We start from the raw sequence: 21,804 nt of genomic DNA, 5'->3' as shown, positions 1-21,804 counted from the left end.
CGACGGAAAACGGAGGGAGTTGATTTTTAATGTTTTACAAAGCAGGGATAGTTTGCAGTTGTTTCAAGGAAGCAATTTAATTAACAGGTAAGCTACAGGGTTTACAAATGCATTTTATATATGTTCTTACTGCCTGTTCTGTCATGTTCTGCTGAGGAGCGCTGTCATTCTGTGCGCTCACTTGAAGTAAAACTGTAGTCTTTCTTCTATTTTTGTGACATGTACCGGTTTATGGCTTTAAAATTCTGGTCACCCTATGTGAGGGTCTATACCTCAGACACCAGAGCTTCCTCGGTCTTGTACTCAGGGCAGGGTCAAAGGATATTAGGGGAGGGGAGAGGAACAGTCCAGCAAGTGGTCGTAAGCACGTGTGGCAAGTTTCAACTCACTTGTCTCCAGGTTTGCCAATCCAGAGCGGCAGGGTCATGGCACACTGCTGTAGCAGAGTCATCAACACCCCTCGACGCATGGTCTTCCGGGGAGGCTCCGATTCACTGTACAGACCTGCGATCTTGGCAGCTGAAGAGAAATAAATAATATTTTAGGTACATCCCTTTGAGCTTACTGATGCACAGAGCAAATGTCAACATCTAGGAAAATACAAATAACCACTCATTACAACTAGTCAGTGCCGTAGAGACAGAAACACAATAACAGTCAAGTTGTGGAGGAAAGCGCAGATATGATTATATAATTTAGTGAAAGGGTTGCTGGATAAGGATGGCAATCTTTGCCCCACCAGCATCCCACAACATCTGATATCTCCTCCTCCGTTTCTTCCACAGGTTTAAAGTGTGCAGAACAATCCTCCAATTATTTATCTTGGGAATCTCGAATCCCAGGCTTGATGGGGGTCCAATTTACAGGTTCTTCAATAATCAGGTTGATGCGGGCACTCTTAATCACTGGAATGAGAAGGTGAATGAGGAATTGGTCCAACAAAGCTTTTTTGGAATATTGGTAGCCTCACCAGCATGGGGTAAAAAACAACTGCTGAGGATTCCAGAAACACTGGGCGCACACCTGGGTAACCGCTAGATGATGGAAAACATGAGTAAATGGTGTAGGCAATGGGGCGAGTGGTAATACCTCACAACCACTCAGAAAGACCAGAAAACTGGTCTGCAATGAATATGAGCAACTGTGCCCCTGCACTAACACAATACATAGAAAGCTTCAAAAGTTTGAATTAAATTGTTTACATGAAATAGTAACACTTAGCACATCAATCTAAACAGATAGTGGAGGTACGTAATTCAGTGACAAATAGTCGAGTGAGAAGGGTGAGTCAATTAATAGTCTGTAATTAGAGTGTCCATTTTCTGTTTATTGTTCCGTTTCAAAAGCCAACACGTGTTTCATCGCAAGGAACAAATGTGAATCTTCAGGGCTGGAAAAAGTGGCTTTCGAGATAGGATGTGCTTGTTCAGATACAACACAAGAAGGGGCTCGAAAGGACCGGTCAATGCGTAGACTCAGGAAAATCAAAATTGTGTTTCCTTTGATTTCGGTTGTAAGGGTATTTACCACAGTCGGGGCGGAATCCCAAGTATCGAATTATAGAACAATAGTAGAACGAAATTCTCCCTCTTGGAGTTTCCCGGCGCCGTGGAGTTTCGTGTACACGGCGCCGGGAAACTCCAAGAGGGAGAATTTCGTTCGTCAGGACGAGGCACTCTGTGGTTACAAGCGCACCCGCCCAAACCACGAAGACCTTTCTCCTCCCGGTCTCCACCTAACCTGCAAATTACCGAGATCGTTTTCTCTACACTAAAGATACTATTGTTCTATAATTCGATACTTGGGATTCCGCCCCGACTGTGGTAAATACCCTTACAACCGAAATCAAAGGAAACACAATTTTGATTTTCCTGAGTCTACGCATTGACCGGTCCTTTCGCGCCCCTTCTTGTGTTCTATCTGAACAAGCACATCCTATCTCGAAAGCCACTTTTTCCAGCCCTGAAGATTCGCATTTGTTCCTTGCGATGAAACACGTGTTGGCTTTTGAAACGGAACAATAAACAGAAAATGGACACTCTAATTACAGACTATTAATTGACTCACCCTTCTCACTCGACTATTTGTCACTGAATTACGTACCTCCACTATCTGTTTAGATTGATGTGCTAAGTGTTACTATTTCATGTAAACAATTTAATTCAAACTTTTGAAGCTTTCTATGTATTGTGTTAGTGCAGGGGCACAGTTGCTCATATTCACCAGCATGGGGTATTGAGAAATCATGGGGCTTCCAGCTGACATGAAGAAACAATGCACTAAATCACAACCAGTAGGGGTAGCTGAATCCTTTTCCACTTTGCCCTTAAACCTTTTCCACAGTATTTTTTCCTTTTCTGAACATGCTGAATGTTCTGAGGTTGGTATCAGCCATAACAGCTGCTGTTTGTATGTGCTCCGACATGCGCTTGGCTGACAGAATGTGTAGGATGCACAGTATTTTTTTCCCTAAACCCTTGCTATAGATGCAAAGCCCCTGTTGTAAATTTGGTAGCATTAGCGCAAATATAAAAACTTAGAGAAAATATTACGGCCCATGTGAGAAAGTGCCCTCCTTCTGCATAGTTGCCCCCACTTTTTGCTGATGTGCTTTGACTGAGTGTGCCCTGGGCTCCTGCTAATCAGGTACCCAGGGCCTATGTTTTTTCCCTAAAGCACAAGTTACTTACCTTTGGTAACAATATATCTGTAAGAGACATTAGTAAGTGATAGATTCCTTACCTTGGAATTACCCCCAAGCGTCAGACTGGATCCGGAAAGTTTGTCAGCAGTACCCCTGCGCGTCGGAAGGTGGCGTTGTGCGGCTCCGCGTCCATCTTAGGCGTCGTGATCGCCGGCATGACGTCGCAGCAGCTACTTAGAAGCCGACCTCGTGCGCGGTCAGTTCTGTACATGACTTTCCGCGCCAGGAATCAATCAATCAATCACAGACATTTATAGAGCGCACTACTTACCCGGAGGGTCTCAAGGCGCTTGGCGGGGGGGGGGGGGGGGGGCGGGAGTGCTGCTACTGCTCGAATAGCCAGGTCTTGAGCATCTTCCTGAAGGAGAGGTGGTCTTGGGTCAGGCGCAGGTCGGTCGGGAGGGAGTTCCAGGTCTTGGCAGCCAGGTAGGAGAAGGACCTTCCTCCTGTTGTCGTTCTTCGGATGCGGGGGACGGCGGCGAGGGCGTGGCTGGCCGATCGGAGATGACGTTTGGGAGCGTAGAAGTTGATGCGGTTGTTGAGGTAGCTCGGGCCTTGATCGTGTAGGGCTTTGTGTGCGTGGGTGAGGAGGCGGAAGGTGATTCTTTTGTTGACGGGGAGCCAATGCAGGTCTCTCAGATGTCCGGAGATGTGGCTGTGTCGTGGGATGTCGAGGATGAGTCTGGCTGAGGCGTTCTGGATCCGCTGGAGTCTCTTCTGGAGCTTGGCGGTGGTTCCGGCGTAGAGGGCGTTGCCGTAGTCCAGTCGGCTGGTGACGAGGGCCTGGGTGACCGTCTTCCTGGAATGCAGCGCCAAGCATGATACTGACCACTGGTGCATTGAAACTAGGGCCCTGAAAGGGATGACCTTATCCCTAGAAATCTGTTCGCAGAATGGGGAGGATGGGTGGGTCGGTAAGGAATTTATCACTAAATAATGTCTCTTACAGATTGAATATGCTACTTACCAGTATGCATCTGTTCTTGGCATGTAGGGCTGCTAACATTCATATCTTAGCATATCTTAGCATTAGATCGCCGCCTAGTGTTGGGTCCGGATGATCGCACATTGTTGTCCTGGAAGAGTCTTCGAAGTATCCTGAGATAGGTGGCTCCTCCCCTGGACTACAGTGCGCATGGGCATCGGCTCCATCCCCAGATTGTTTTTCGCCATTGTGGCAGAAGATGGAGTGAAAAGTGTAAAGGATGTCCATGCTAATGACTGAATACAATAGTATATCTGCAGCTGCAACAGGCACCGGGGAGGAGGGTGGGCGATATGAATGTTAGCAGCCCTACATGCCAAGAACAGATGCATACTGGTAAGTAGCATATTCAGTTCGAGGCATGTGGGCTGCTAAATTCATATCTTAGCATAGAATACATAGCAGTCCCTCCATCAGCGGCGGTTGCCCGTGCCAGCTGCAGAAACCTGAAAGAGTGTCTTGAGAACAGCCTGTCCTACAGCAGCTTGCTGCTTGGAATGCACATCAACACAGTAGTGTTTTGTAAAGGTATGTGGTGTATCCCACGTGGCTGCTCTGCAAATGTCCTCTAAAGGAATGTTCCCCAGGAAAGCCATGGATGCCCCCAATTTGCGTGTGGAGTGCGCCCTTGGGGGTATCGTTAGAGTGCGCTTGGCCTTTTGATAACATATTTGGATGCACTTAACAATCCACCTGGCTATTCCTGCTTTGGAAATAGGGTTGCCTTTGTGTTGTGGTGCGAAGGCAACAAAAAGTTGTTTTGTTTTTCTAAAGGGTTGTGTCCTGTCTATGTAGTACATCAACGCCCTCCGTACATCTAAGGTATGGAGCATTCTTTCCGCCACTGTTTGTGGGTTTTGAAAGAATGCCGGTAAGTCAATAGTTTGGTTGAGATGAAACTGTGACACCACCTTCGGAAGGAATTTGGGGTTAGTGCGTAGCACTACTCTATTTGGATGAATCTGAATGAAAGGCTCTTGGATTGTGAGCGCTTGTAGCTCACTAACACGCCTCAGTGACGTAATAGCTATTAGGAAAGCTACTTTCCACGTTAGGAACTGGAGTTCACACGAGTGCAGTGGCTCAAAAGGTGGTCCCATCAGTCTGGTGAGGACCACATTGAGGTTCCACACCGGAGCTGGTGGTGTTCTTGGGGGAATGACACGTTTCAGACCTTCAAGGAAAGCTTTAATGGCAGGCACTCTGAAGACAGAGAGATGCTGCCTGTTCTGAAGATAAGCCGCTATGGCGGATAGATGTATCCGAATGGAAGTGTACGCTAGATTGCACTTGTAAAGATGCAACAGATAGCAAATGATGTCAGGGATAGATGCATCTAGCGGGTTGATGTCATTGGCTGTACAGTAAATGACAAAACGCTTCCATTTCGCAGCATAGCATGCTCTGGTAGTTGGCTTCCTTGCCTCCTTGATGATGTTCATGCATTCCGGAGGTAGGTTAAGGTATCCAAACTCTAGGACTTCAGGAGCCAGATCGCCAGGTTGAGCTGTTGCGGATCTGGATGCTGAATTTCTCCATGGTTCTGCGTTAAAAGTCTGGGCGTGAGGCGCAGTCTTTGATGCGGCACCACTGAGAGTTCGAGGAACGTGGTGTACCATGCTTGGCGAGCCCACGTTGGAGCAACCAGGATGAGAGTCATCGCGTGCTGCCTTAGCTTTCTTGCCACCAGCGGTATCAGAGGGGCTGGCGGAAAAGCGTACGCAAATTTGCCTGACCAGTTCATCCATATCGCATTCCCCTGCGACTGTGGGTGAGGGAACCTGGCGGCAAAGTGTTGGCATTTTGCGTTTTCTTTTGTGGCAAACAGGTCTATTTCCGGATGACCCCACTGCTGGAAGTACGGGTGGAGTACAGATGGGTGTAACTCCCACTCGTGCATTTGATGGCTGTATCTGCTGAGCAGATCCGCCATCTGATTGTCCTTTCCCGGGAGGTGCTCTGCCATGAGGAAAATGTTCCTCTGAATGGCCCACTTCCACATGCTCTGAGCCAGATGAGACAGCTGTGGCGAGTGGGTGCCTCCCTGCTTTTGAATGTAGTACATCGCGGTCATGTTGTCCGTCCGGACTAACACTACCTTGTTGCACAGATGTACGATGAAGGACTTGATCGCCATGAAGATTGCCATCAGTTCCAGATAGTTGATGTGCATCTTTTGTTGCTGCGTCGTCCATAGTCCCTGCACTGTGTAAGTGACCAGATGAGCTCCCCATCCCTGGAGAGATGCGTCCGTTGTCAGGATAACCTGTGGCACTGGCTCCTGGAACAGTCGGCCCTTGCAAAGGTTGTGTGGAGTCCACCAATGCAGAGAGTCGAATGCCCGACTGGTAACCAACACTAGGTCTGTTAAATTTCCCTGAGCCTGTGTCCACTGATTTGCTAAGCACTCCTGGAGCGGGCGCATATGTAACCGTGCGTGAGGGACTATGAAGATGCAGGAGGCCATCATGCCTATCAATTGCATGAACACTCTCGCTGGAAGCGAGTGTTGTGGTCTGAACTTCTGGATTAGAGACTGCATGCTGTCTATCCTGACTTGGTTTGGTTGAGCCATGGCCGTTAGGGTATTGATCGTCGCACCTAGAAACTGCCGGACATGTGCCGGCTGAAGATGCGACTTTGGGTAGTTCAACGAGAAACCTAGATTGTGAAGGAGGTGAATGGTGGTCGACATGTCCGCGGCGCACTGTTGTTCCGACTTGGCTTGAACAAGCCAGTCGTCCAGGTAGGGGTAGACATGGATGTTCTGCCTCCTGAGGTGCGCTGCTACTGTCGCCAGACACTTGGTAAACACTCTTGGGGCTGTGGTGACTCCGAAGGGTAGGACCTTGAACTGGTAATGCTTGCCTTGGATAGTGAACCTGAGGTATTTCCTGTGGGACGGGTGTAGTGGAATGTGGAAATAAGCATCCTTGAGATCTAAGGTTGCTAAGAAGTCCCCTTTGTTTAACAAGGGAAGAATCTGTTGCAGTGTAAGCATATGGAAATGTTCTGATAGTATGTACAGGTTGAGGGGACGCAGATCTAGAATGGGTCTGAGAGATCCGTCCTTTTTTGGAATAAGGAAGTACAGGGAATATACCCCTGTGCCTTCCTCTCCCACCGGCACGAGCTCGATTGCGCCTTTGTGCAGCATCGCCACTACTTCCTGCTGCAATAAGTGCAAGTGCTCTGCGGACATAGGCCTTTGCCTTGGTGGAATGTTGGGTGGGGTGGATTTCAACTCTAGGCAATAACCATACTGGACCAGTTGTCGCACCCACCTGTCTGTGGTGATGTTTCTCCAGACGGGCAGGAACTGCTGCAGTCTCCCCCCCGACAGGTGTTAAGTGGTCGGGGGGCAGTGACAGAGAGTCACTGTTTGCTTGGGGTAGAGGAGCGGGAGTTGTTGTTTCCTCTGCCGCAACCTCTGTTGCTGTTATTTCTGTAACCTCCCTTGTTCTGTTTTGTGAACGAGGATTGTGCTCCACCTCTGGAGAATTGCGATTGTTGACCCATTTGTCCTCTGGTGACTCCACGTGCACCTGAGCGACGAAAATTATTGCCACGAAACTGTTGTGATTGTAGGGCTCCCATGGACTTAGCAGTTTCTGTGTCTTTCTTTATCTTTTCGAGGGTGGTGTCAACATCTGGACCAAACAGTCTATCAGGATTGACTGGCTGATTAAGTATGGTTGTCTGAATATCAGGTTTAAACCCTGATATGCGGAGCCAAGCTGGTCGTCTCAGCATGACGCTAGTGTTGATCGCCCTAGCTGCTGTGTCTGCGGCGTCAAGTGCACACTTGATGGCTGCGTTGGAGATCAGTTTCCCTTCCTCTATAAGCAGTTTGGTGCCCTCTTGAAACTTCGGAGGCAGGTGTTGTACAATTTGCTCTAGGGTGTCGTAGTGCGCCCTATCGTAACGTGCTAAGAGTGCTTGTGTATTTGCAATACGCCAAAAGTTGGCAGCTTGTGCAGCTACTCTTTTGCCCCCTGCCTCTAGCACCTTGGACTCCTTGTCTGGGGGAGGAGCTTCACCCGTAGTCTGGGAGTTGGCCCGTTTTCTGGCATTCGCGACCACAAGAGAGTCTAGTGGCAACTGTCCCCGAATGTATGCAGGGTCCGCAGGTGCTGGTCTGTACTTTTTCTCGATACGTGGATTGACCACTCTCGCTCTGGTAGGTTCTTTAAAGATGTCAGCTGCATGCTTGAGGACTGCCTTGAGCATAGGCATCGTTTTCACAGTTCTTTCAGAGACTGAAAAAGTGTCAAAGAGAAAGTCCTCTTCCACTGGGTCAGCATGCATGTCCACATCATGATTAGCAGCTGCCCTTTCAATGAGTGCATGAAAACCTGCAGAATCCTCCGTTGGGGATGCACGAGCACTGAAAGGCTGTGGGTCTTGCCCCACACTTTGGGTGCCTTGGTCACCAATGTCATCATATGAATCTGGATGTGCATCTGGTTCATTGATGGGGAAGGTGTATTGGTCATCTTCATCATATCCCTCACCCTCAGAGTGTTCTGGTGAGGGAGTAGGGCTCCTTCTTGGAGGAGGCTGGGTAGGTTCTATGAGGCTAGAAGCGTCCTGAGGAAACCTTTTCTTTTTTAGTGGGATGACATAGGAGTCCAAAGGCTCTGAAGTGATCCTCCTCTTGTATAGGGTTAATTTGCCGGTGTTGGCGTCGATGAAGTGCTCCGAATCGTCCTCTGATTCGAGTACTCGACTTGAAGGTACCCCTGCCGTAGAAGAATCCGACGGCTTTGGCGTCGATTTCGTAGAAAAGGCTTTTGGAGCCTCTTTCGGCGGCAGAAGGAAGAGAAGCTTACTCTTAGGCTTTGCCGGAGTGTCCTTCGGCGTCTGAGGCGATGGCATCGGAGCCGACGTAGCAGCGTCCTTTTCCCTGATTCTCTGTAGCGAAGCGGCGATGAGGGACGCTTCACTTTCAGTGGATTTCGGTGCTGACGAGGATGTCTTGACCTTCCCCTCGGATCCGACTTCATGGTGGCCTTTCTGAGTCTTGGACGCTGATGCAGTTGCCGCCGACCCAGAGTCCTTGGATCGATGCGCAGATGTGCCAGCCTTCGATCCGTGTGCTTGTGTCGCCTCCGTCTCCACTACGCGACCGACTAACGGAGTCCCAGTCGGAACCGGAGCCGTGCCGCTGGCCTTGGCGTGCTTGGACGGTGTCGCAGCGGTTGATCCGTGCCGACCACCCTTTTTAGAGGAGCCCTCCTCTGGCGCTGATTTTGACCCTGTGGAATCGACCGATTTCTTCGACTTCTGTGGACCGGAGGCCGACGGAGCCGATGCGGCAGCGGGAGCAGTAGTTTTCTGTGGCCCGGCCGCCATTTTAGGGACGCTCGAGTCCATAAGTTTCGTTTTCGGGTCGGCCATTTTAGGTGCAGTCGATACCGTAGGTTTCGGTTTCGGTTTCGATCCAGCCTGCCCAGCAAGTATGTCCGTGGCCGGGCCTGAAGGCGGGGCCGTGGCTTGCGGTACGGGGTCTTGGGTAAGGCCAACTGGCGATCCCGTGACCCGATCGTGATCTTCGAAACCTTCGGGGCATAGCTCGTCCCCTGAGCTATCAGCCGCGGCCCCATAAATCTCTTCGACGTCCCCTACCTCGTCGACGTATTCAAGGCCTTGACCCACGACTCCGTCGTCGTCTACCGGATCCGCCTCGACCTCCGTCTCGGGTGGGGATATTTGGAGATGATGACCCTGTTCATCTTCTTCTTGGTCGCCGAGGATGTTTTCGGGATCCGGGGCCGCTTGTCTGGCCTCTAGGCGCACCGCGCGCCGAAGCTTGAGAGTCTTTTTAGACCTGAATTGTGCGCAGGCCTTGCACTTGCCGTCGTCATGGTCCGGTGAAAGGCATTTGTTACAGACCGGGTGCAGGTCTATATGTGGGTACTTAGACCCACAGAGCGGACAGAACTTAAACGGACTCCGCTCCATGTTGAAAAGTAGCGGTCGTGTCGCGATGAGAAGGCCTCGATGTTCGAAGAGTGAAAAAACTCCGCTGAATCCGACTCCAAGAGACGGAAGAACTCGAGACCGTGCGCAAACAATACCGACGCTATGAATACAAGGCCTTTTGGCCTTAAAAAGTTAGTTTTACTCGGTTCCGACAGAGAGAAGTCGAGACCGCATCCGAACCCAATGGCGGAAAAAAACAATCTGGGGATGGAGCCGATGCCCATGCGCACTGTAGTCCAGGGGAGGAGCCACCTATCTCAGGATACTTCGAAGACTCTTCCAGGACAACAATGTGCGATCATCCGGACCCAACACTAGGCGGCGATCTAATGCTAAGATATGCTAAGATATGAATTTAGCAGCCCACATGCCTCGAACATATCGTTACCGAAAGTAAGTAACTTGTGCATCTGAAAAAGACACGTTAGTGATAGATTCCTTACCTTAGAATAGATACCCCAGCAATACCAACCCTGGTGGCGAGTCTGCAAACCAAGATCACACCAGGAAGTCCCAGAGAACAGAACGGCCAAAGAAGCCATCTCTCCGGACTTGGCTGTCTAAGCAATAGTGCTTAGTAAAAGTGTGCAGCAAGGCCCACATAGCTGCCTGACAGATGTCTTGCACGGGGACACCAAGTCCTACTGCTGTAGTGGCTGCCGTCGCCCTGGTGGAATGGGCGCGCAGTCCCACTGGAAGCGTATACCGATTTAGTGGAGGGACGCTTGGCTGCCAGAATGATATCATGGACTTCAGGAGGCAAGTCAAATGGATTCAACTGTCGCCGCTCAATCTCCACGCAAGGAGGTGGTGCCTGAACAAGTTCGGGTGGAGGACCGCCCCTGCTGCTGCAACAGACGATCCTCCCGAAGAGGCAGTCGGATCGGGGGATCCACGTTCATACTGAGTAGCTCGTGATACCAAACTCTTCGAGCCCAGTCCAGGGCCACAAGAATGACTTGGGCCAGGTCGCGCCTGATCTTCAGCAATTAGGTAGAAGGGATATAGGCAGAAAGACGTACAATAGACTGCAACTCCACTCGTGAGGAAAAGCGTCGCCGAGCGAGTGCTGCCTTGGAAAGTCCAACGCGCAGAACTGCTGACATTGCGCGTTCCCTTCGGTGGCGAACAGATCTAACCAAGGTTCTCCCCACTGTTTAAAGAGACCTTGCGCCACCTCAGAGTGAAGACGCCATTCGTGATCAATCATGCGGCTGAGTTCGTCCGCCCTGGCGTTCAAAGTACCTGCCACGTGTTGAACCACCAAGGAAATGCCATGACGTTCCAGCAATGTCCAGAGACGCAAAGCCTCCTGACATAGGGTCCACGACCCCAACCTGCCTTGCTTGTTGCAGTACCACATGGCGGTGGTGTTGTCTGAACACCAGCACAACTCTCCCCTTGACAGAAGGAAGGAATGCTTTCAGTGCAAGAAGGATCTCCCGGAGCTCCAGAAGGTTGATATGGAGCCTGGACTCCGCCGGAGACCAGAGGCCTCTGATCTCCCCTCTCCCATGTAGCCGCCCCATCCCAGGAGGGACGCATCCGTCACCACAGTGTGCTCCGGTTGGGGAAGGGAGAGTGATCTGCCGCTGACCCAATGCTGGTTCGTGAGCCACCACTGCAAAAATCATGCAGCGCCCTCCGAGATCTGGACGTACTCGGACGGGTCCCCTTGATGCTGCGCCCACTGAAACTTCAGGTTCCAATGCAGAGCCTGAATATGCTATCTGGCATGATTGGTCATTAGGATGCAGGAGGCCATCAGCCTCAAGGTCATCCGGACCGAAACCCAGGACAAGGGCCGAAAGATCGGAATCATAGCCCGCGTGTCCCGGACTCGCTGTTCGGGAGGATAAACCAAAAACTGCGATGTGCCCAGAACCGCTCAGATAAAAAGGAGCTTCTGAGAGGGAATCACGTGCGACTTCGGCACGTTGATGGAGAAGCCCAGCAAATGCAGGAGGTCGGCTGTAGTTTGGAAGTGGGAGACGACTGCCTGGGGCGAGCCCGCTTTCAACAACCAGTCGTCGAGATAGGGGAAGACTGAAACCCCTGACCTGTGCAGATGAGCTGCGGCCACTGCCAGCACTTTCGTGAACACCCGAGGGGCGCTGGTAAGGCAAAAAAGGAGCACGGAGAACTGAAAGTGCGCATGGCCTACCGTGAACCACAGGGAACGCTGGTGGGCCGGCAGGACGGGAATATGAAAATAAATGTCCTGTAAGTCCAACGCCACCATACAGACTTGCGGGCCTAGGGAAGACAAGACCTGAGCAAGTGTGAGCATCTTGATTGACGTTCCAAAGGTCTACGATAGGACGAAGGCCCTTGTCCACCTTTAGAACCAGGAAGTAGTGGGAGTAACAACCACGACCTACATCTGGCGTCTGAACGCGTTCGATGGCCCCCTTGGCCAAGACGGCCGCAACTTCCTGCTGGAGAAGTGCCAAGTGATCCCCGACATGCAGTGATACTGAGGTGGCATAGCTGGAGGGGTAGTCTCGAAGGGGAGGAAGTAGCCCTGTGGGACTATCTGTAAAACCCACCTGTCTGAAGTAATGGTGTGTCAGTGGGGGAGGTGATGGCAAATCCTGCCGCCCACCGGCGTCTGGTGGGCCTGAAACACCGGGCTAAGAAGGTTTGGAGATTGTGGTGGCAGGGGAGGTGGTGGACTGACCCGTCCGCTGGGCCCGTGTCCCACCTCGGCGGGCCCCACATCCGCAGCTGCACTGAGACTGTTGCTGCATAGGCCTGTGGCTTTGAAACTAACATGTTTGTGCGCCCTCTCCTTGGCCACGAAAGGATCGAAAAGCAGAAGCCAAAGGAGTGCGCCTGTCCTTAAAACACTCCAATGCACTGTCTGCCTTGTCGCCAAAAAGGCGAGTGCCATCAAAAGGCATGTCCATCAGAGTGTTCTGGACAGCCCCAGAATAGCCAGTGGTCCTCAGCCAGGTGTGACTGTCGTGGAAATAGCTCTGCCCAGCGAGTCAGCGGTGTCAAGGCCACAACGAATTGTGAACTTGGCTGCATCTCTCCCCTTTGCAATCATTTGGGAGAGCACCGTCCAGGCCTCCTCCAGACACTGAGGCAGCACCTGCGCCACTGTATCCCACACAGAGTGGGAAAAACGGCCCAAGAGGCATGCGGTGTTCACAGACCGTAGCCCTGAACTGGCGGAAGAGAAAATCTTCCCAAACTGCTCCAGTTTCTTGGATTCTCTGTCCGGAAGGGAATGCGCTATGGGAAGCAGAGGCTTAGACAACCAAGCTTTTAGGGGTTGGGAGAGGAAAATGGATTCGCCCTGGGCCGGGCGATGGAGTCGGGCCTGTTTCCTGTCCAGAGGAGCCCCTTTGTTGGGCCTGGACCAGGTGCTCAAAAGGACATCTGAAAGTGCATCATTAAAGGGTGGCAGCGGCTCTGCAGAGGAAGCCGCCGGCCGAAGCATTTCTGACAGGAGGTTAGTCCTAACTGCCACTGTAGGGAGCTCGAGGTGGAGAGCCTCTGCTGCCCTACGCAACACCACTGAATAAGTACCACCCTCCTCTGTAGCCACAGTAGAAGGAGACAGTGCACCAGGTTCTGGTGAGAAATCCAGATCACCGGTGTCCACCAAATCCTCTGCCCAGTCCGGGTCTAACTGGCATTGGGCTGCGAGAGGGTCTTCAGATCCCTCCCAGTCCTCCATAACTTGCTGGGCAGGTGGGAAAGATGGAGGAGGATGGAGAAAGGGATACAAATTCCCTATCGGCGTCGGAACCGGCATCGATCGACACTGGTCCGCCACTATGTCGAGGTGGAAGCCGGGGATGACATGGGCCGGGGAGCCAGCCGACGCCGGTGCCTTAGACGTAGGTGGAGGTCATACGGGGTCAACCGACATCAGCTGGGAACCAAGCATGGATCCATGGGGGTCACGCAACTCCGAGGCCGGAGCCGTTGGCAGCGTCAGGCCGGAGCTGCTTACGAAGAAGGGAGAGGACCCCCAGTTGGACCCGCGGGGCCCGATGGCGCGCTCCGACGGGCCAAAGAGGGGGGCCATGGCTGACAAATTCCTGCAGCTGGGCCGGAGTTGCCGACGGACCCGGGAAGGGCGGGTAGGCCGACGGCGACTGCGTAGGCTCTGCCGGAGCCGCTGGGGAGGCACCACCTGCACTCTGAGCCATGTCGGGTGACAGGCTAGGGGAAGGAGAAGAGTGACGCCGCTTCTTCGTCTTCGTCTCACCTGACCCGAGTGCGAAGACTTCATCGAACGATGGTGGCTCCGCGACTGGTCCCTCGATGGGGACCTTAAACAGCGCAGATCGGACAACTCGGCCTCAAGCAACTTTCGGGACTGCTCCCGCAAAGTTTTCAGAGCCGTGGCCTGGCAGTCGAGGCATGACGCGGGGACGTGGTTGCGCTCCAGGCAGTAGAGACACTTGCGGTGTGGGTCTGTCACTGACATCATGCGGGACAAATCTCGCAAGACTTGAAACCGGGCATCCTTATACACCAGGAGTCAATTATACACCAGGAGGTATTGGTACATCGCAAAAGGAATTTGGGATTACACAATGGTAACTTTTGTGTTCAGGACCATCTTCTGACGTCCATCTTGTGCCTTAGGCTTACCCTTCAAGGTTGGAAAAATCTATCAATGCAATTCCACGTATGCACTTCCCTCAAGCCATTAAAAAGGTACTCAGGAAATTCGTTTGAAGGATTCTAATAAAACCTTCCAATATAGCCATCAAATTAAGGGTGATTTATAACCTGTGAAATAGACGGTTTGAGGCTTTTCTGATTTTTGCTGCACTTTTTAAATAAATAACTCAATTTAGAAATGTGTTAAATGCAGATTTGTTTTGCACTAATTGCACAGACGATCAAGCAACCCTCCTGCCACCATAAATATGTTTTAAGCTGTCTCTAAATGAAGTGGTCTGAAAGACGAGAGCCTGAGGTGCACATTAACAGACTTTCCAAAGGAAACAACCTTGTAGGACGTAGGTGTAGTGTCAAACAAAATAATTTACCTTAATCTGCCCAGCTGAAAACGGAGTCATGGAAATGGCACGCCCATGCTGCATTGTTACAACGCTACTTCAGTTTGTGATGGCGAAGATAGACATGCCTGTGCAGCTTCCTTCCAAACCGTGCCTGTGGCAAAGCGGAATGATGGTGCAAATTGTCCTTCGTCTCAGACATGCTGCACCATAAGCGGCACAGTGGGCACACCAAAAAGATTGTTAAGTCCGTTTTTATTTATTTATTTATTCAAAGTTTTATATAGCGCGAACAAGATCTTTGCAGATATCAGAGCGCTTCACATTTGTGTTATTATTCGGTACCAAGGCTCCATCGTGTTGGAAAAGCACATGCTGTAAATGCGGTGGATTTACTATATTAAAATGGTGCACAGCAGAGGTCTACACTAGCAGCCATCATAATGGGTATTAGTCAACAAATGGCTGCTCTGCTGCATGAAAGTGCCTGGACATGTACTGCACAGACCACATTACCAGATAAAGCTGGGGAGCAGGGGTTCCGCACTCAGTCACAGCCCTGGATACCTCACCCAGGCACAAAAGCCAAGATTAGTAAGTAGACCCTTCACTACTGTGAGACCTATGTTAGGTACAGGCACATTTTTTAGTGTCTCCATTGCAACCCTCAGTACTACAATACCCAATCCACCTCTTGCAAGCCCACAAACTATCTATACTCCTTAAAAAAAAATGTGTATATAAATCACACAATATATAATGGTATTTGCACTGTTAAGCACCCTCGGATCTCTGCAATGCAGATGCGGCGAGGAGAACAAGAATTCAAGTGTGTTAAGAGCCGTATATTTACAAGTAACTTTTCACCCTTTTCCGTGGAGCGGTCACACAAGTTGGAAAATCCAAAAGGACAGTGACGCCTGAGTACATCTACTTAGAATGACCCAGCCCCCAACAGTTGTCATACACTTTGCTCTAAACACAGTGGGCTATATAATAACAAGCAATTTGGAATTCTCGAGAATGAAGAGCGCCTCGGAGCAGCTCCTGTTATTGTCAGAACACGCCAGGAAGACCAACAGGAAGCAGAGAAAACCAGAGTGGTTATGACCGGATAAGCAGTGCAGTGGGAAGGAGTCACCCCAACACACACACAATAGCGAGTCTCCTTCTGTTAAACTTATTTTTAGACGTGCTAATGCCCAGGGCAGGCGGAGAGAGAGCAATACGGGCTAGCAGCATGTGAACCGAGAACAAGAGCCAAGACTATGCATCTAGGCCGGGAGTTAAGCGTGCGCGTGCAAAAAGGAAAAAAAAAAAACCACGAGTGGTGCGCGCGAAAGTGATCACGTGCTGTAAGAGCGCTCAATGAGTCACGACGGAAAGCCAGATGGCGCCTTTGCGCGTAACCGCAAGCTTTAGGCCATGGTAGGATTTCAAAAGCTCACTTACTCAATGTCTCGCCAGACCAGCGGATGCGCTGGCTCAGGCGAGACTTAAAAAAATGCTAGAACAGGAATAAGAAAGAAGAAAGACGGGGTTCTCAGAAACCCTAGGCCAAATGTCATTGTTCTGAACCCCCTTAGAAAATTTAGCCACTTTGGGAATATCTTCAAGACTTACCAATCCGCCGCTCGTCCAGCAGTGCTTTAATTTCTGCAATTTTGTCCAAAGCCTTCCGAAGGATGCTGTAAGCAAAACATAAAAATAGAGTGGGGCTAGTGCCAAGCAAGAATTAAGTTATGTGCAAACTTCGCCTTTCCCTTTTCATACTGTCTTTTTTGTAACAATTTGGTACTAAGTGCAGACCACCCCTGCTCGCTCTGAAGATGACTAAATATGCTCCCACTGTTCCAGTCAAGATATGCTCCTGTTCTAAGGTCAACGTTGGACTGCTAAAAGGCATGAACTTGGAAAACAAGACTACTTAGCCATAACTCCTTGGCTTTTTCTTTTATGATAGAGAACTTTAAACCCTTGGGGTGTTACTTACTTGCATTCCGCTTCAGCATCAGCCTTTGCAGTAGTGTAGAGGCCTCGTAACTTTGTTCGGTAATATGGAGATACTGCAAGAGTAGGGAGGGCAATGTGAGAGATTCTGAAAGGTGGGGAAGAAAACAAGTGAAAGCTGCAAGAGCAACGAGGAAGAAGTATGGATCTTGAACTATCTCAGCATACCTAAACGTGTCTGTGGGGTTGATGCAAACATTTAAGCACACAAGAATTAGCAAATTAGGAAAATTAAACCGGATCCACTAAGATAGAGCTGAAACAGAGGATTATTTTTCATACAAATAATTCAAATTAACAATAATTGGCTGTAGGCTGACAAATACAGAGTTGTGCTTTCCATAACTAAAAGAAGAGGTTCGCGGCTCAGTACATAACACGTTAAGAAGTGAAAATAGCAGAAGAATGAAAAGGTATGGCAAGATGCCTTAATGAAGAGCATATGTTATGTAATGTTATGTTATAAAATATTTTATAGCGCGCTCTATTACTCGCGAGTATCCTGGTGCGTGACCATTACATTAGCATACCATTACAGGCTCGGGAGTTAGGACTGTCATTCAAATTTTGAGGTGATGAATGTGTTGTAACATTGGATGCAACATAGAGGCTCAGTCACTTTGGGTGCCCCGGGGTCATAACTTGGGGGTACAAGCACTATAACCCAAATTAGGACCAATGATAAAATAAGTCACATGAATCACATGGACTAAATGCCACAAAGAATTTGGAAAATCAGTTCTGCTTTTCACAGTACTAGATCACATCTGCTCCTTTTTCTTAACATACCCCTCGAAAGAGGAACCATCCTGTTAAGCCTAAAGAAGGACCAACGCTTCACTAACTCTGCCCTAAGCTATTGTGTCACATTAATCCTACTTTGAAACATCAAGCATCACTCACTAACCTTTAATCCTGTCCACCAGTGCTTTTACACTTTCTTATAACTGTCTCCATTGTTATGGGACACTTGTATCCGTCATATTTTACCACCATATTGGCCTCCTACTGTTGCTAACCTGAGGCTGGTGTTCACCCTGCCCTTCCTCATAACAGTTTAATTGTAGACACCAATTCACGTTGTCAGTCTCATAAGTACATACAAAATATACTTTCCTAGATCATCATCATCACTTGTAAAGAGTTCTCTGGGTTGTTCATTCCGTAGCTTCGGACATTGCAGCCTTCCGTTTATGAACTAACTTGATTTGAACTTCCTTTAATCCTGCAGTATACTTTCAATTTGTTAATCTCAATACAAATTACCAAATCAATAATATCCTCCTTAAGATCTTTCTGTAATTACTAGGAACCAGGTTTCATCTACTGCAGTGAATTCCAGGTTTGAAGCCTTCACCGTTTTTCCTCAGTCTATGTTCTCTGGGGGTGAGGGGAATTATTTCAATTCTTCCTTTATTCTTAGTCTATCTGGTCTCCAGTAGCAAAGAGGACAGTGATGCTTTCCCCTTGTCCTTCACTTACTTTTGTTTTCTGTTTGCATGCGTTCATGAGTCTTCTGAATGTTCACCAGGTTGTGTTCGCTTCGCGATCTTTCCTCCTAGAAAAAAGTGACGAGATACAAACATACTATTTTACCACAAGACGTGTATCTGCTACACAGGTTCTAAAGCAGCATAATATAATCAGATTTTCAATCCAGGTCAAAATTCCTCTACACAGTACATATCAAGATCTTGCTAAAACACGAAGAGCAATTTACAGACTGAAAGCCATCAGCTATCAGGTCATAACTGCTCTTTCACATCCCTAGCAGAGTATGTGAATTTAAGAGAAAAAAAAAGCAGCACACCTCCAGTCAACTGTCGAGACAAACCAAGGGATAATTTACTTTTCCTGAACTCAAAATAATTCTGTCTTAAACCTTATCTCCGTGTCCAGCCCTAACACTGCTACAATTCATGGTTTGGGATCTGCGGAGATGCATACGCTGAATCCCACACTCAACTCACAAGGAGTCTGTGAAATGGGTACAAATCACATTGTTTTTTATTTGAGAGTAGATATGCCACAGTCCTAATTCCACAGCACCACCACTATTGGCAAAAACGTATGCTCATAATGTTGGCTGATATAGGACTGATACGCCTGCTGCGAGCCGGCAGAGCGGAAGCCGGAACAGGCAGGGGCGTTGGATGTGAGGGGCGGCACGGAGTTTGGCAGCAGATGTAGCACAGCAGGAGCTGCACCTGACCGTACAGCTGGTTTTAGAAGAACGGTGCAGCTGCAAAGACAGCAGAGGGAAGCAGCATGAGTCCGCTCTCGCTAAACTGCGTTCTAGCCAGCTTGATCTCCGCCCACCCTACTGCCTTGCCAGTGTGCTGCCCCCTGGAGTGCAGCAGGGCCAGGTGCACATGGGGGAACTAGTGGTTAGAGGCTTGCCACAGAAGGCCAGATGTACGACGGCTTTTAGCAATCTCAAATGGAAAATCGGCTGTTTGCTACAGCTAAATAGCCTTTATACATGTACTAACCCTATTTAGCTTGTCAGGTAACTATTACAGAGATAGGGTTTGCAAGTCGCTATTAGGAAGGGGCGTGCCAAGGGCATCCCCCTTCCTAATAACAAGTTGTAAAACAATCACAGTTTACCACCTACTTCAATAAGTAGTAAGCCATTTGATATGGGAAGGAATTTCCAGGTAGCAAAAACGTTTTTAAGAGCAGGCAGTGGTGCCACAGACTACTGCCTACGCTGAAAAAAATTTAACAAGTGTTTCATTTTTCTTTTAGAAACGCATCCCGTTTTGCTTTAAAGATAAAGGACTGCATTAAAAAAAATTGCTTTATTTAAAAGCAAACAGACATAGTTCCTAGCAGGCCACCATCCCCGTGTAATTGCCCCTTCCCAAGGGTTGTAAATTGCAACAGACTCATGAAAATTGATGAGGCAAGTCAAATGTGACCCCTTTGGGAATCACAAATGTGCCTAAGGTACATTAGTACATTTCAAGAGTCTCTCATTGCAAGTTGAAATATATAAATCACTATTAGAGACATTAAATTATCGTACATCTGACCCAGAGTTCCCTCTTCCTGCAGAAACTTTGCCCCACCACAGAGAACTGCTCTCTCGTTCACAGTAAAAATATCTACTAGCAGATATAGATTAGCGTGCATCACATGCAAATTACCGGACCCTTCTGGAGGATATTTTTGTATCCAATTAAACTTGCTGGCTACCCAACACCACCATTTCCAGACATATAAAATAACATAATATGACCCGATGAAACAAACTCATTAAACCTGCACAATAAAAATCCAGGATTAAAAAAGGTCCTTGCGAAAAGTAAACCCAGCTCACAGATATTAGGCAGCCTCGCCAAGATGGCAGTTTAGAATATATAACTCACCTAGGAATTGGCAGATTAAACCATAAACTCCTTCGTCAGTACCCTTCACATCTTCAACTCTAATCAAATTCGAAGAAATGATGAACAATTTATCACCGAAAAAAGTTATGGAATACGTGTCAATCTACTCACTCAATCTCCAACCACAAGAACAATGGATCACCCAGGATTAGCTCGCCTGATCAGAATAGGGTCGTGAAATCATTAGGCAGTGCCTCTTCACAAAATTGAAATGCTAATGATAGCGAAATGGCTTGATGGCTTAGGTCTATGGCACATTCTCTTTCATCTAAAGAAGAAAAATCACAAGCGGTCTGGAAACTACTTTTTGCACTCTAGACACAAAGATTAAACATTGGCCTATCAGTCGGCCAAATCTGAAATACAAATAGCCTTACTAGAATATCTGGTGCAGTATGCAGCTGCAATAGAGGCCAGAATATGAGGTCTCAATTTATATAAAACAATTTGGTGCAAACAGGCATCTCATCTGAACTAAACCAGCACACTTGCTCATTCACATACATCATAGACAAACTAAGTTCTCTACCCGCGGTTTTGACCTCACTAGTGGAGGAAGATAAATTAACCAAAAATACAGAGCAAGTACAGCTAAGAACAGTTCTGCACCAAGAATCAATTTGTAACCAACAACTGCAGATATAAAGAAGACAACACCCAAGTAAAGAAGAAAACACCCAAGCTAAGAACAACCAACTAAAATGAGTGGTGAAGGTACAACATACTTCTATCACCTATAAACCATTAAACTCGCCACTCCGGACTTTAACATCCCCCATTAGTTGCTCCCGGGGATTTAAAGGCACCTCTGTTAAGCAAAAAGAGAACAGACAAGGAATTAACTCTGAAACTAACCTGGACAAAGAACGACAATCGCCTTTCAAAACTCCAAAAATATTTTTAAAAAGTAGCTCAGGAAACGTAAGAAAATCGATCAAAGCAGAGAAACTAAAGCAACAATAAAAATGGAACATTGTAGTTTTTTTAATATGAGACTATAAAATCTGTTAAGGAACATAATTAGATAGTGTACACAAACTAGTTCATACCAAGGGGCCCCAAAAAAAACCAATACTGTTAAACAAAATAGATTTATTTCCACCAACAACTTTGGTAATTCGTCATGAGTATCGTAACAATTAAACAGCAGGGACACATTATGCAAACAAAGGCGAAATGTAACATGCGACTAAATTACAATCAATCCAAATACAAAAGAAAACTGGAAACATCAAACATTCATAACTAAGACACTTCCTCAGCCAGAGCACCCTGAACACAATATGCAAAGCAGAAGTCACACAAAGGAATGGAAAATATCTACACCTGTACTGTTATCAATACAGCAATTCCCTTAGCAAACTATAAATAAGAACAACTAATGACGACAGACAAACGATTCCCCATATCTTGGGAAAAATCTACCTTAATCACTCTTTCCCAACCCGAAAATATATCAAGCAGTTGGGCTGACATCTTAAACTGACACAATATAGAAAAGCGACTGACTGCACAAGAACATCTAAGGCATTTTGGGCCATATGTATCATACTTCCTTTTAGCGAATTCCAAATAGCGAATTTTAAGGAATCGCTATTTGGAATTCGCAAAACGGTATGTATGTACAAAATCGCTTTTCAATAGCGATTCCTTAGCATTCCTAATTTCCGATTAGCACATTGCTAATCGCAAATTACCCATTTATTTCCATGGGCCAGGAGGCCCATAGGAATGAAA

The 21,804-nt window shown here is 48.2% G+C and overlaps 1 protein-coding gene across 7 annotated transcripts in view; it reads right to left on the bottom strand.

The window, feature by feature from the left end:
* The window catches only part of SGF29 (SAGA complex associated factor 29), a 215,530-nt gene that overhangs the window by 106,085 nt on the left and 87,641 nt on the right, over positions 1-21,804 (bottom strand). For all 7 annotated transcript variants that reach the window (XM_078652345.1, XM_078652347.1, XM_078652344.1 and 4 more), the window contains 4 exons: positions 18,155-18,230; positions 16,656-16,728; positions 16,286-16,350; positions 390-519 (listed from right to left, as the gene is read on the bottom strand). In XM_078652345.1, the coding sequence (XP_078508471.1) occupies positions 390-519; positions 16,286-16,350; positions 16,656-16,728; positions 18,155-18,230 (344 nt within the window). The remainder of the gene's footprint in view (positions 1-389; positions 520-16,285; positions 16,351-16,655; positions 16,729-18,154; positions 18,231-21,804) is intronic.

Source organism: Lissotriton helveticus, chromosome 7, assembly GCF_964261635.1.
Source record: "Lissotriton helveticus chromosome 7, aLisHel1.1, whole genome shotgun sequence".
NCBI classification, from domain to species: Eukaryota; Metazoa; Chordata; class Amphibia; order Caudata; family Salamandridae; genus Lissotriton; species Lissotriton helveticus.
This window is presented reverse-complemented; position numbering and strand designations above follow the sequence as displayed.